Below are 15,447 nucleotides of genomic sequence, written 5' to 3'. Positions count from 1 at the left end.
TTTCTGTTTGACTCCAAGTTTTGAGTCACTTTTGCAAAAAGCCCTCATTTTAATTGTAGTAAAACATCAGACTCACAGTTTTGAATAAAATAAAGTAAAATATGGGCTTAAACAATACAATTATCAACTTGAGATTTCACAGATGATATAAAAATATATATTTAAATCAATAATATTAAATTAACATGTTCTATAAGAATATCATAATGTAGTAAAAAAAGAAACACAAATTATATGTCTATAGCTTATTAATATAAATATATTTTGTTACTTACTTTTGTATAGTTGAGATTTAAAAAAGGGTAATTGCGGTAGATAACCAGAGAAATAAAATATATTAGCTGAATGGTTATGCTACTGTGCGAAATACTAAATCTCAGTATTAACCCTACAACCAGGAATGCATGTAGAGCTGTTGATGACCCTACATGTAAGAGAATAGACCCTACAAAAATCTAGTTCACGCGACTAAATATGTATAGAATTGCAGTTTTCAAAACTCATTATTTCCAGAGTCTTCTTCTCTCTCATTGTTGTTTTGGTCTATAAAAAACACCGTTTGGTCTATAAAAAACACAGTTTGGATCTTGCATCATCGAATGTATCATGTTCTTTCCTTGTTTGAAGACCAAAATTGAAGATGTGTCCGCTCGGCTTGTAGACTCGTCCGACCCAACCGAATCGCATATTAGTGCTCCGATTCCAATCCAGAAATGATTTTCCTCCATAAAAAACATATGAATCGACAATGAATCACGTGTCGGACGAGACGATTCAAGACATTCATTAGATTGTTGATTTCCATGTAGTTAAAAAACATTATATTTTAGATCGGAAATCTTTGCTAAGTATATATCTAACCAACTGGGTGAGTCGACTCAGTAAGTTGGTCATTTTACTGATAGCAGTTGTATCATATGCAGATTTACATCTAGATATGTTTGATGTTATTTTTACAAACCACTGGATTGGCCGGATAAAACTTTAGATAGCGTATAATTTATTTTCTTGCGTATTATTGTTGAGTTGGATGCATATCATGTTTTAAAAGGATGGATCCCTAGTTTTGTTATACAAGTTATTGCTACAAATTTAATTATCGGTAAACCTAAAATATCGGCTAAAGTTTGTTATTTTCAATATATGTAAGATATATATTGATTGTGATAGCTGGTATTATGAAAAGTTATACGAATAATATACAAAATGATATACATTTGGTTTCCAGATTTGGTAATTAGAGTTTTGTATTATATTCAGATTTTTATATTAATTTGAGTTTAGGGTTTATATTTGGTATAATGATGCTGACGTTAGTTGGGAAAAAATGATGTCCATGTTAGCGTTGACGATATTAGGATTTAGGGTTTAGGATTTGGATTTAGAAATAATGATTTTTTTACGTATGTTTAGCATTTCTAATTTATGGTTAAGAGTTTTGGGTTATAATTTAGGGTTTATTTTTTAGTTGGGTTTAGGGCTGAGGATTTACGGTTTAGTGTTTATGATTTACGGTTAAGATTTTTGGGTTTAAAGTTTAGAGTTTTGGAGTTTTGGGTTTAGGGTTTAGTATTTATGGTTTAAATTTTAGTATTTAATGTTTATAGTTTTGTGTTTCGGGTTTTGTTGACAGCGTTAACGCTGACATTTTTTTCCAGTTATTATTATTTTTTAAATTTTAATATCATTTTTTATTTGGATGTCACTGTGATTGGTGATAAGAACATAAGTGAATTTAACAATTGATCGTAGGTGAAGGTAAGTTTTATTCATTTTTCAGCTAGTAATAAAAGACTTTTCTACTGTTCACCATTAAGTAAATTGTGTGTTCAACTTTAAAAATGTTAGTTAATACAAATTTGTCAAATTATATTTTTTCTAAAAAAGTAAGAAATAATAATAAAAAAAATATTAATTGCTGAATTTTTTATGTTGCTTGTTAACGCAGTTAGCTAAACTCTAAGCCCTAAATCCTAGGATTCACCCTCTAAGATTTAGGGTTTAAAATTTTGCCGATAGTGTTTAAGATTTAGATGTTGATGGTGTAGAAGATTTATGGTTTTGCTTACAGCATTAACAACGTCAATTGTTTTTTTGACAAGTATTTTTCTAAGTATTTTTACTTTCATAAATAAAATATAACTTGAAAAATTTTTATTGCTATGTGATTGCATATGTTGACTCGTAAAATAACTCATAAAACAACAAGTATTTCTCCAAACTCATAAAACAAACAAATTTAGATATGTTTCAAAGAAAAAGAAAAAAAAACTATATATTAAATCTGACACATAGTCTGACAATTGCAGACCTATCTATCCTACATGCTAAGTGACTTGGGACAAGAGGGTAACTTGGCTTTGCTCCACATATCCAGCTACCTAAATAACTATTTTATTGCATACATTCCTAAACATCTTCTTATTCATGGTTTTCTAGCTAATTAGACCTTTAAAAAAGATAAACCCTAAACCCTAAACCCTAAACCCTAAACCCTAAACCCTAAACCCTAAACCCTAAACCCTAAACCCTAAACCCTAAACCCTAAACCCTAAACCCTAAACCCTAAACCCTAAACCCTAAACCCTAAACCCTAAACCCTAAACCCTAAACCCTAAACCCTAAACCCTAAACCCTAAACCCTAAACCCTAAACCCTAAACCCTAAACCCTAAAATCTAAAACTTAAACCCTAAACTCTAAACTCTAAAGCCTAAACCCTAAATCCTAAACCTCACCCTTTAACTCTAAACCCTAAGTTTGTGACTTTTGATAAAACATTAAGTGCTATTTTTGTGACTTTTGACCTTGAGTGCTAGTTTGGGAACATAAACTTGATTTAGTGCTATTTTTGTCTTTTTCTCTTTAAAAAACTTATAAAACTAATAGCATTAATTCGTTAATAATTTTTATAAAATAAATCTGTCTTTCGGAATTTCATTCTTAAATAGTTTACAAACGTAGACTATACGAAAAAAATATTATTTTCACTATTAAAATCAATTTAAATATAGATAGGTTTATAAAAGATAAGAAGTATTACTTCCATATAGAACTGAATTACTCGAATATTTTTAAAATATTTAAATTTATCTATTTTTATTCAAAAAAATTCAAAAATATAGTTTGTAATCGAATTATTCGAAATTATCCAAAAACATGAAACAAAATAGAGCCAAATTGAATTCAAAAATTTATTGGGTTGCTAACATTATATCCAGATCAAACCAAAACCAAAAATAATCAAACCTTAACCAAACCTAAATTAATAAATAATTGAATGTTTTCTATATCCCTTGAACCGAAAAACCGAAAACTACAACCGAACGCTCATGACTAAATATATTTGTGAACAAACTTACGGATTAATAAATTTCTCAACAAAAAAAAAGTCCCGCGCTGTCAAAATCTAGTTTCTTTTACACAAAAAGTCTATTTCGGACAATAAAGGGAGGTGGTGTTTTCTCACTTGTTATGCTGCTCCATTTGCTGGTTTCCAGTCTCGGCAAGGAGACGAGCACTTTCCTTGTCAAAGAAATCGAATTCTTGGAGAATCTTAGCGAGCTTTGTGGCGTTGTCTTCTTTTATGTGCGCAGGGACCTTGTCTTGGTACCCAGACGCACTCATCATCTTCTGCAACTTGTCCTTTTGTCTAAAAAATGAAACAAGAAAGCCAAGTTTGCTTGTTATTTACGTTTCAAACATTTTTTTTGTTGTTCTAAAGATTAGGGAGGGAGGGGGGGGGATTACCTTTCAAGTTCTGCAATCTTGTTTCTGAACTTTTCTTGCTCAGCTTCTGTGTTAATGGCTCTGTCCACTTTGAGATAGACCTTGAGGTTCTCGTTCACAGTCTCAACTGCAGATCCAGCTGGGGCTGCTGCGTGTTCTCCCTTTAGCAGAACCTATAGGGAAGAAGCCAAACCCATAAATAGAACTCAGAAAAAGGAACACGAAAGAGTGGGAACCTGTTTTATTATTACCTCTAAGGACGATAGATTTGCAAGGGTTCTGATCTCCAACTCGTGAGATTTTACAATTTCGGATGTTACGTTGTTTTCACACAGAGCAAACGCAGGTAACCTGAGAGAAAAGAGAGAGACAAAATACCATTTGTTTTGTTAGAAAAAAACATTGTCTCAAAGTGTTCCTTTCAAAAGAAAGAGGGATTTTTATCAGACCTTTCATTTTTATGTTTCTCCAGCAATGCAGCCCTGAGTGCTCTCAAGCACTTGACGGTCGCTAGAACGGTTTCCATTTCCTTCTCCACTTTTTCATTTGTCCAATTCTGCGAGTTAACAAAGAAGAAGAAGAAGAAGAGTTGAAAAGAACCAAACTAATGAAAGCACAAAAAGTTATCTCTCACCTCTATAGGAGACGGGTAGTCACATATCATGATAGATGCCTTTCTTTCACAGTCCTTGGGTGAAGGCAGCCGTTGCCATAGCTCTTCAGTAACAAAAGGCATGAACGGGTGAAGCAGTCTCAAACCCGTCTCCAGAGATACCCAGAGAGCATCTTGTGCATGAGCCCTCTCTGAAGCAGCCAACGGCGCATTAGCAAAATATGGTTTGATAGCTTCAATGAAAACATCACAGAATTGATATTGCCACCATGCATATACTGTGTTGGTTGCTTCCGACAAGTCAAATGCATCCAGTGACTCCACCGTCTTCGATATTGTCTTATTTAGTTCAGAGAGAATCCATTGGCAGCTGAAGGGCATCGTTTCAGGGCTTAGAACCATGGTCGGGGCGTAACCATCGCCAAGTCTTATCAAGGCAAACCTGACAGCATTCCAGAGCTTGTTACACCATTGCCGGTATCCAACCACACGTAGAATGTCCAAGTTTATTTTTTCAGACTACAAAAACAAACAAAACATTCTTTGTTTTAAACTTCATATAAAAATGGAAAAAAAAACACAAAATAATAATTTTAAGACCTGAGCAGTGTAAGAGACAAGTGCAAACCGAAGAGCGTCCACACCACACTCAGAGATTCCGTCTGGAAAGTCCTTCAGTTGTCCTTTTATGGCCATATCCAGCTCTGTTCGATCCAAGTTACCCTTTTCTAATCTTTTACGAAGTGCATCAAGAGTTGCCCCCTCGATTACTTCAATCGGGTCAATCACATTTCCACGAGATTTTGACATCTTGCGCCCATGTGCGTCACGTATCATAGGATGCAAATAAACCTTGCTGAAGGGAACCTCGCCGCCGCTTAGTTTTATTCCCATCATAACCATACGAGCAACCCAAAAAAAGAGGATATCATGTCCAGTTTCTATGAGAGAGGTTGGATAGAAGGCTTTGAAGTCGTCTGTTTCATCAGGCCATCCCAGAACAGATAACGGAAATATCCCAGAAGAAAACCACGTGTCAAGCACATCTTCATCTTGTGTTAGCTCAAACTTGTTCTTCCCACCAAATTTTTCAGCTGCCTCTTTTCGAGCTTCTTCCTCGTTTCTAGCAACGATCCAGTGGTCATTGTACGCACCAACCTCCCTGCGCTCGTCTTCCTCGAGACAAGCATACCATGCTGGTATTCTGTGTCCCCACACAAGCTGTCTTGATATACACCAGTCACGAATGTTTTCTAGCCATCTGTCCATCGTTGTGATTGTTAATTTAGAAGAAAAAAAAATAAATGGAGGCAATGATAAGTAAAAATGAAACAAACCTTGTCCACTCTGCAGTGTACTGCTTTGGTATAAACTCGAGCTTTTTGCTTTCAGCAACATTGAGAGCCTCCTTTGCCATCATGCTGCAATTGAGGTACCACTGAGGCTTAATCATAGGCTCAATAACATCACTTGTTCTCTGGCAAAGACCAAGCCTCATTTCCTTGTTTTCGGCACCTCTGTACAGCCCCTGGAATGGAACACACAAAGTTGTTTTAAAAGGTTTATGATCACAGTTATCTTAATTTTATCAAATCAACAGTTACCTGCTTCTTCAAAGCTTCAACAAGTGCCTCACGTGCTGCAAAGCGTGGCATCCCAGTGAAGTCAGGCCCTCCATTTGTGTTGATCTTTCCATCATCAGTGAATATGTTAATAAATTCAAGGTTGTGACGCTTTCCCAACTCACAATCATTGGGGTCATGGGCAGGAGTAATCTTACAAAAAAAAAACACTTTATTTAGATGCCAACTAATAGGGAGCCAACCAGAAACATAGCATCCAAATACATACCTTAACACAACCGGTACCAAAATCTGGATCAACAAGCGTTCCATCACAGATAATTGGTAACCTGCGTCCATTAAATGGGTGCACAGCAAATTTCCCATGAAGATGCTTGTATCTTGCATCATCGGGATGAATCGCAATGGCAGTATCCCCCAGCATTGTTTCCACCCTTGTGGTGGCAACCACAACCTCCTCGCCCAAACCTCCCTCCAGAGGGTAAGCAAATGAAGTAAGAAGACCAAATTCTACTGGCTTCTCATACCCAGGTACATTTAGTAGCGTCTTTTCTTTGATATCCATATACTCAACCTATCAGATATAATAGACACACTCCGCATTAAAAAACAAAGAGAGAAAGAAAGATAAGACACATATATATTCTACTGACTTACCTCATCGTCAGAAACAGCTGTTTTCAAATGACAATCCCAATGAACAAGCCGAATATCCCTGCACAAGTCATAGTCAGTTAAATGTACTATTCCTCCTGTGTTTTATTTTTTCTCAGACTTAAAAAAAAAACATACCTATAGATAAGCCCTTCCTCGAATAAACGTACAAAGGTCTCGGTGACAGCTTTTGATGTTTGCTTGTCCATTGTAAAACACTACAACAACACATCGGTTAGATGAATAGACCAGAGGGGACAGATGAAGTAAAATTAGACATCAGTCAAACAAAGGTCAGAGCTTACCTCACGAGACCAATCAAGAGAAGCTCCTAGACGTCGTAGTTGTGTAAGAATCGTGCAGGCATTTTCGTCCTTCCACTTCCACACCTTTTTTTCCAACAACGAATTTTTCAAACAATGAAAAATGATTCAAGAGGCGTATTTTTAAATATTCTAACTTACTTCATTCAAGAATTCTTCGCGGGTAAGGTCCTGCCTGGTCAATTTTTTATCAAGGGCAAGTTTTTTCTCAACCATAGTCTAGAAGAATCCATGTGCAAAAAGGAAGAAAAACATATTTTTAAAACAAATTCTACAACTACGGCAAAAGAAGCTTTGAACAAGGATGATGTTTTTAAACCTGCGTAGCTATACCAGCATGGTCCAACCCGGGCACCCACAGAGCATTATACCCAGACATTCTCTTCCAACGAATAAGGGTATCCTGCATCAGAAAATTTCAAGACGTGTGAGCATCACAAGAGGGAGAGAGAGAGAGAGAGAGAGAGACAAACACAAAGTGTTAAAAGGAAACCTCAATAGCAATTGTTAGGGCATGGCCAATATGCAAGACTCCAGTCACATTTGGTGGTGGAAGAACCTGCAGAAGAATCAATACGATAAGGTTCAAGAAACCCCCCCCCACCCACCACATAAAAGAAAGAAAGTAAATAATATTCAACAATGCGCTATACAATGGCAAAGGGTGGCTTGCAACTCTTAGGATCAGCCTTAAAGAGGTCACTTTTCTCCCACCAAGCATACCATCTGAGAAAAATCAGAGATGATGTAAGAAAAAATTGGTGGGATGAGTTGATGTAAATCAAAAAATCTCTACAAACATACGATTTCTCTACGGAAGCAGGGCTGTACTGTTTAGCCATCTGCGAGGAGAGCCTTTTCCTCTCACCAAGAGGAGTTTCAGGGTCTACAAAATCCTCAGGATTCTCTTCTGATGCATCATCCCGTTTGGGACTCTTCTTCTTTTGACTGGCATTGGTTCCACCTTTCTCCTGTTTTGCCTACGCAACCATGTGAAGAAGAACAAAAAAAACAAAAATCTTGAGTTTTTTTTACTCAAGCATAATACTCAAGAGAGAGAGAGAGAGGGAGAGAGAGAGAGAGAGAGAGGGAGAGAGGGAGAGAGGTTACCTTGAGTTCTTCAAGCTTCTTTGCTTTGTCCAAAGCTTTAAGCTTTTTCAAAGCCTTTTCTCTAGCCTGTAATTAGAAAAGTTTATTCCTTCGGGTTCAGTGTAGATCTAAGAAAACAAAACATTTAAATCCTGAGCGCCAAGGGCATCACTTTCTAAGGATTAATTAATGTTCTCATAATCAAACTCTACAAGAGCAACATAACCGCACTAAATTCTAACCATGATTGATAAGGAAGAAGCTCACAAAAGGGCATACCTTTTCATCCTTCTTCCTCTTCTTCTCATCAATGGTTTCGCACTGCGATATTCAAAAAAGACAACAAAACAAAAAAAAAAAACATTAGATTCTCGGATCTGACCTGATAACGACCAATATTTGTGTGTTCTATGTACCACGTACCATTGTTCCTGACGCCGTCGGAGATAACACAAGAAGCTCTTCTGACCTAAACTCAACGAAAACTTTGCTACAATGTGTTTTTTTCTTTCTTATCTCTCTGAATATATTTTATTATATATTATATTGTGACGGGGCCATCTTTATTGGTGGGATGAAAAGAGAGGGAGAGAGAGTCCCTTGTCTTGTTTTTTTTTTTTTTTTTTTTTTTTTGTCATTGAAGAGTAAGGGACAGCCCTTTTCCCCTAAGGGATGCCTTAAGGGACTGCCAATACAGATGCCCTTCACCAAACCCAACCTAGTACTAACACATGACCCAAGATAAGGCAAACTAACATTTTTTTTTCTTTCCTTTTTTTTTTTGGGTAGATAATATAGTTCTGTGTTTTTAATAGATCCGAATTTAACCCTTTTAGTTTACAAAAAAAAAAAATAATAATCCCGATGAATGATAGATACGTGACGTGACAAGATAAAAAAAAATCAGAATGTAAACCACAATGAAAGAAAACATAAAAAAGGAATTTAATGAGCATCGAACCGTTTCCACGTTTATTGATAGTGGAACACCTTTACCAATTGACCTAGAGTTATCAATACTTTCATTTTGAACTAAATAATTTCTATAGAGTAGTCGGGGGCACGTGCCCCCGTTCTTAACACCGTAGATCCGCCCCTGTCTCCGGGTGGAGGTAAAGTTTCTAGATTCATTGTCTCAGGTCTTCAAGACAAGTGCTACGCTATGATCTCGCTGGTCTTCCACTTGGTCCTCGCCTTGCAAGTTTCTGGCTTGATCCTCCATAGTTTTCTTCCCTAACTATGTCTGGTTTTATCTATCAGTTCTTCTGATCCTTCCCTGTATTTCTTTATAAAACAGTGGTGCTTGCTTGCTCCTTGTATTGCCTAATATTTATATAAAAACCCTTTAAAAAAATATATATTTTCACTTCACCTAGATTTTGCTTTATTATTAATAACTTTCTTTTGTTTCTTTTAACATATTTTTTTTCCATTAACTTATTTGGTTTATTTGACTTTACTAATTCTTTCTATTCTGTTTTCGTTTCTAAATTTCATTTTCTTTTCTGAAACAATTTTTGAGTTTATTATTTTCTACTACTGATATTATCAGTTGCTAATAATAAGAAAATAATTTATATTTAAATAGTAAACTATACATATTTACTTTGTATTTAATACTTCAGACTTTATTTCTTTTGATAAAGTGACATGTATGACACTATATTACATATGTAAAATTAAATACTACATTATATATATAACTAGTGTTGATTGTATAATTTTATTATTTTGATTAATAACATTTGTAGAATTTTTTAAAAATATTAAAATAATTTTATAAAACTTGTTATAGGTTGTACTGTGTATTATATTTTGTTTCCAAATTATAATTAATAATATTAATTTACATTTTAAATTTATATTAATATCTTATAACAGTTTTTCATATAAAGTTATATTATTATGAATTTAAGATTATTAAAAATATTTATAGTGTGCCCCCGTCACATTATTTTTCTGGATCCGCCAATGCACAAGCCCTAACTACCAAACACTGATGGCCATCGTCACGGCAAAACACGTATCTCGTATTCAAGCCACGGTAGTATGCGCAAAGGCCAACGGTAGCCAGATATGTATCCGAAGCGGTGGTGATGATTACGAGGGGCTATTTTTCATTCTCGATATGTTCAATCTCAGGTCTATTATTCTTGACGTGTCAAGAAAGAAAGCTTGGGTTCAAGCTGGTGCCACATTGGGAGAGCTCTACACAAAGATCAGCGACGCAAGCGAAACGTTAGCGTTTCCTGCTGGCGTTTGTTCTACCGTGGGAGCTGGAGGACACATAAGTGGTGGAGGATACGGGAATCTGATGAGAAAATACGGAATCACAGTGGACCATGTCGTTGATGCTCTACTGGTTGATGTCAATGGCAAACTCTTGAATAGAGATACTGTTTGAACGGGATTCAGTCGACTAAGATGAAAGAAGTCAGAAATGGGATGGCTAAAGACGTTTTATTTAGATTTGGTCTGAAGGGTTACAAGAGTGACAAGAAGATGAAAGAGCAACAAGATCGAAGAGTAACAAGATCAAAGAGATAGCCTAAAACCCTAGATCTAGCCGCTCAGTCTGTTCAATGGTCCAAAAGTCTCCTTCTTCTTCCTTCCCTTTCACCTTTTATAGGACTCTCGCCCCTGATGCCCTAATTTCATATTTCTTTGGGCCTTGATGCGAGAGGCCGAGTACGCGGGCCTGGACAAGGTTCTCTCCAAGCCGGGTACTTCTGGCCGGCTTACTCGACCGGCTAAAAGCACTCTAAGGTCGAGCCGATACGTTTGGCCGCCGAGCCGACCAAACAAATCCAACTTGCTGGATTAGGGCCTGTTATTCGGTGGGCCTTGTGGAGGAGTGTAATCCATCTCCTACAATAAGCCCCCCCCCCAGTTCACTTGTGAGCAACGTGGCGGTCTCAGTGAATTTGTGGGTCATGTTTATTCGGATAGTAGGCTCTAATACAAGGGATAACCCTTCCCGTTTAGTCGTCGGTATGTGCTTTTAGTCGCGTGATGTTCTGTAGACGTCTCTGGTCGCTCAGAGTAGCGCTTGCCTTGACTCACTTTTATAGTGGGATACAGTTTTACTCGGTGATAGTTCATCTTGGATAAAGCGACGGGGATCGGTTTTGCTGGTTAACTGAGAACCGGTTTAAATCAAGACCGAGAATTGATTTCGGCCCGACAACCTGATTGAAAATCGGTTCGAGCGAGAAACCGAACCGTCGCGAGTAAGTTTCTGGGCATTTAGGCGGCCTTTTGAGGCTCATTTAGGCCTGTGTAGATCTAATGATTGTGCTCGGAGAACGTGCCTTCGTTTTTGCTATAAATAGGTCTCTCTCCTTTGCTTTCGTCATTCTTCTCTACAGATTCAGGTATCCCGTTTTCTCTCCCTTCTCTCTACTTTTGCTTTCTCTCTCTAGATAGGTTTTTCTTCGTATAGACTCGTTGGTATCGTTTGGCGGTTGTAGTCGTCCCCTAAATTAAGGAACATGCCTTCGACAAGTCGATTGTCGCGGGAAGAGAAAGGGAAGGACATCGCAGATTCTCCGAGTCCGACCAGAGATGTGTCAGCGACCGATAGTCCTCTGGATGATTTCGACATGATTCATCGCGATGCTCTTCGGGACACGGAAAACATGACTCTATCTCAGCGTCTTTTGGTCGCTGATGCTCATAGGATGATTCGTGATGAAGACGCCGATCGTGTTGAAGATGGGAGCAGTGATGTGAGCGGAAGTGCGGATAGAGGGAGAGATCAAGGCGATATTGCGACTGGTTCTGAACGTGGCGAAACTGATGAGTCTGATCGGTCTCCGACGCCTTTGAGACAGGTTCGCGAGAGAGTTTGTTTTGACCAGATAGACTGACGCCCAACTATTTACCATCCTGGTGGGATCTTCGAAGAGCTGGCTCCGCTACCACCCGGACTACTACGGGACCCGCGGGCTCAGTCGTGGGGGAACGTGTTTCGATCTTCTGCTTCTCATCACACCGTGAGGAATCTGTTAAGGGTGAGTGGCGGTGCTGGCGTTACTTACATCATCCCGTCTGCCGAGCAGCGTCCCTGGTCGCCTCTGGTCGGTTACCAATGCGTGTATGAGTCATATTTCGGGGATCATACGAAGCTATGGTTCCCGATTCCCCGGTTAGTGACGTCCTACGCATTCCACTGAGACATTGCCATCTCTCAACTTTTGAGCGGGTCGCTGCGAATAGCCGTCATGTTAATGGTAATGGCAGCTGAGATGGACGTCTCGATGAGCGTGAGGGTCTTCGAAGAGTTGACTTTCACGAAGGCGGAGCCAAACAGGATCTTCTCGGTGAAAATGCGTTCGAACTACAACGTTTTGACCCGTCATCCAAATAAGACGCAGGATTGGCAACGCGCGTATTTCTTTGTGAAATCCGATGAACATGCTTTCGAGCTTTCGAAGAGCCACCGGGGGACGACTACCGCGTTCTGTGGAACCGGCAACTCGGTAGAGACTCGTCTGTTGGAGTTTCGTTTTAGTCGTTAGTCCTAACCTTTCTTATCCTTGTATTTGCAGTTCATCATCCGAATACGATCGCCTACCCCGAGAAGTTTTTCGAAAGTGCTCAAGCGATCGCGGCGTATAGTCATCTTCGTTGGCCGGATCTTAGTCGGGAGTGGATACGTCATCAGCAAGCTAGGATCGCTAAAGGTAAGCCTGCTGATTGTTTTTAGGGCCTACTCGAGTTTCCTTTTGCGATTTTCATGTTGATTCTCTGCTTTTGCAGTTGATTGGGAGTCGAGGCTTCCTTGCGTTCTCGGTCCCCGTAAGTCACACCTTCCTTTGTTTACTCACAAACAACAGAGACTTCTCGACAAAGCTAGAGAAATGGACGGGGTTCCGGACCTAAGCGCTCTGTTAAAAGGGAAGTTGCAACTGCTCACGAAGAAGTCGACTATAGTCGATCCTCAGGGACCGTCTAACTCCGGAGTTGACGTCACTTTTGAAGGTGGTGGAGCCTCCCGAGAAGGGGCCTCCAGAGAAGAAGCGACTTCCGAGGGTTCGAAGTCCAAAAAGAAGAAGGATGGGAGAAAAAAGTCTCGTGGCGGAGAAGAAGAGCAAGAGGCCGTTTTAGTCAGGGCGGCATCAGGTGGTCACCCGAGGAAGAGAACTAAGAGGTCTGTTGAGGCAGAGCCACACCCTTCTACCTCCGACGCGAACATTGCTGACGCGGCCATAGTCGACGCTGTTGGGGAAGCCAGCGGTACTCCGGGAAACTTGGCAGAGGAAAGGAGGGAAACCTGCTCGCGAGAAGGAGGTTCTGGTGGTGAGCCCGCGAGGTCTACTCCAGACTCTCCTGCGAGAAAAAGGTCTGGATCTGAAGGTTCCGTTGCGAAGAGGAGGAGGGTCGAATTCCCTGATCGCGTCGAGTTTTCCTATAACGAGACAACTCCCCTGATCCTTAATCCCCTTAGGTGTGTGGAGCTGACGCGTCAAATTCGTGGTGGGACGAAGGAGATGCCGCAATTGGAAGACCTTTACTTCAAGAATGAATACATCGACGCTGCTTCCTCGAGAGCGCGGGTATTTGCGCTACCTTTCACCTTTCGTCTCCTTCTTTGATTTATTGGGTTGATCCATCTCACGTGGTCCGTGTTTGTCATTTTGCATAGTGACGGGAGCATGAACTTCCTCGTTGAGAAATACGACAGCGCCCTGAAGCAGACGATGATCCAGTTGGGATCTTCGGAGAAGCTCGCTCAAGCAAGATTGAAGGCCATTGAGAGGATGAGGGATGAGCATAAAAATGCTAACGAGAAGGCTGCGAAGGAGAAAGAAGTCCTTCGAGTGAAGTTCGAAGAGCTGGAGGGTAAGCTCAAATCCGCCGGTGCGACCAAGAAAGAGCTTGCCCGAGAGAACACCCGTTTGGAGCAAGCGACTGCGACCCTTGAAAAGGAGAAGACAGAGCTACTCGAGGAAAGGGACGTTGCGGTTGATAAATTGATCAGAGAGAGGCAACGCTTGAAAGACTCCCGGGGACTCGAGGTTACTCGTGAGAGGGAAAGGGTCGAAGCTGCTATGATCGAGAAGGCAAACGGCTGCTTTGGTCGCGGCGCGACCATCTAACTCGCTTGGACGCCTTTGGGAAGGCGAAGAATCTGTCCGATCAAGCTTCGGGGACGAGGAAGTGCCTCGAGATGATAAAGGCAAGTGGGACGGAGATCCCGCAAGAAATGATCGACGTTTTTACCGAGCAGGAGAAACTCTACGAGGCGGAGGCTACGAAGCTTCGTGTAGGTCCGCTGTCTGATAGCGACCTCACTCTTTCTCCGCTGGTTCTCCCTTCTCGTTTCGTCGAGGACAGGTTTAGAGCGTCGTTTGATCCTTATGGATCAAACGTAGATTTGATCAGACCAGGGACGGTTTCTCAGCTCATCACCTCGCTCGAAATTACCGAGGAGCCATTGGTCGATGTCACATCGGTCCCGGCCGAGCGCGTCGAGGTCCTGGAGGGAGGTGGTCTTAGTGAACGTCCAGGGAACGAGAACCTGGAGGAGGTCCCCGGGAAAGACAACCTTGAGATAGGCAACATTCTGGTTCGAGAGGAAGAGGCCGGGCACGTGGGCATCGAGGATCCTGTCCTCGTCTCAGATTCTTCTTCTGAAGGACGAGAAGGTGAAGAGGAGGAAGACAACAGAGTCGAGGAGACGTCGTCGTTGCAGCCCGTCGAGGACGAGAAGACCGACGAAGTCGGGAATAGAGATGTTCCTCCGCCTCCTGCTGTGGACTCTCTTGTCTCTATTCCTACTCGGGTGGAAGACCCGACTGTTGCTGAAGACCCAGTTGGTCCTTCTACTCTTGGGACGCCAGAGGAGGTCGGTCAAGATTATGCGCCTTGACGCTTTATCTGTGTCTTCTTTTCTTTTTGTGTTTGTGGTCTTGATAGACCCTGTTGTTGTATTACTAGACGTACTTTTATTTTATCGCGCAAGTCGCTGTTTTCAAGCAGACTTTTAGATTTGCGGGTTGTTGTGTTCCCAATCTGTACTTGCAATTTGCCTAAGTGAATTTCAATTAGCTTTAGAGTCTCGCGATATGTTCGCCTAGAGACAATAGATCCTTGACCGTTGGCTTTTGCAAATAGATAACGACACAACCCGCTAAGAGACTTTGTTCAGTTCTTGTCGTGTTTCGATTGAGATAACGTCTAGACGCGTTTTTCTACTTTGAAAACAAGAGACTGAGTCTAAGAGTAGAAGAAAACTATTGAGTAAAGGGGTAGCTAATCCGTTACGCGTTTAGTCGAGAAAAGGTTAAAGATTCACTCCGTTTGGTCGGTCAATGCTCTTTGGGCACAGGTGACTCGCAACCGTTTGGTCCTTAGGCTAATTGTCTGATCAGGACATAGCTAGGAGATGGAACGTGAGTGTCCGCGTACCCCCTGCTGGAGGTACGGGAGCCGTTGGGTTCGACAATCGGTAT

The 15,447-nt window shown here is 40.5% G+C and overlaps 1 protein-coding gene and 1 pseudogene across 1 annotated transcript; one reads left to right on the top strand and one right to left on the bottom strand.

Moving 5' to 3' along the window:
- Positions 1-3,264: 3,264 nt before the first annotated feature.
- On the bottom strand, positions 3,265-8,508 carry LOC106335369 (valine--tRNA ligase-like). The gene is made up of 20 exons (XM_013773877.1): positions 8,414-8,508; positions 8,270-8,311; positions 8,012-8,077; positions 7,706-7,881; positions 7,555-7,627; positions 7,395-7,460; positions 7,221-7,304; positions 7,043-7,120; positions 6,884-6,967; positions 6,717-6,796; positions 6,582-6,639; positions 6,193-6,498; positions 5,946-6,116; positions 5,679-5,869; positions 4,942-5,602; positions 4,363-4,860; positions 4,178-4,284; positions 3,980-4,079; positions 3,750-3,901; positions 3,265-3,651 (listed from the first exon to the last, which is right to left on the bottom strand). Exons 1-20 carry the CDS (start codon positions 8,414-8,416, stop codon positions 3,465-3,467), a joined length of 3,183 nt encoding a protein of 1,060 aa, XP_013629331.1. The 5' UTR covers positions 8,417-8,508; the 3' UTR covers positions 3,265-3,464.
- A 644-nt stretch (positions 8,509-9,152) lies between these two features.
- Positions 9,153-15,447, top strand: part of LOC106330828 — a 13,456-nt pseudogene continuing 7,161 nt past the window's right edge.

The sequence above is a fragment of the Brassica oleracea genome, chromosome C3 (genome assembly GCF_000695525.1).
Source record: "Brassica oleracea var. oleracea cultivar TO1000 chromosome C3, BOL, whole genome shotgun sequence".
Lineage (NCBI taxonomy): Eukaryota > Viridiplantae > Streptophyta > Magnoliopsida > Brassicales > Brassicaceae > Brassica > Brassica oleracea.
Note: the sequence above shows the minus strand (reverse complement) of the source record. Positions and strands in the feature narration are given on the sequence as shown.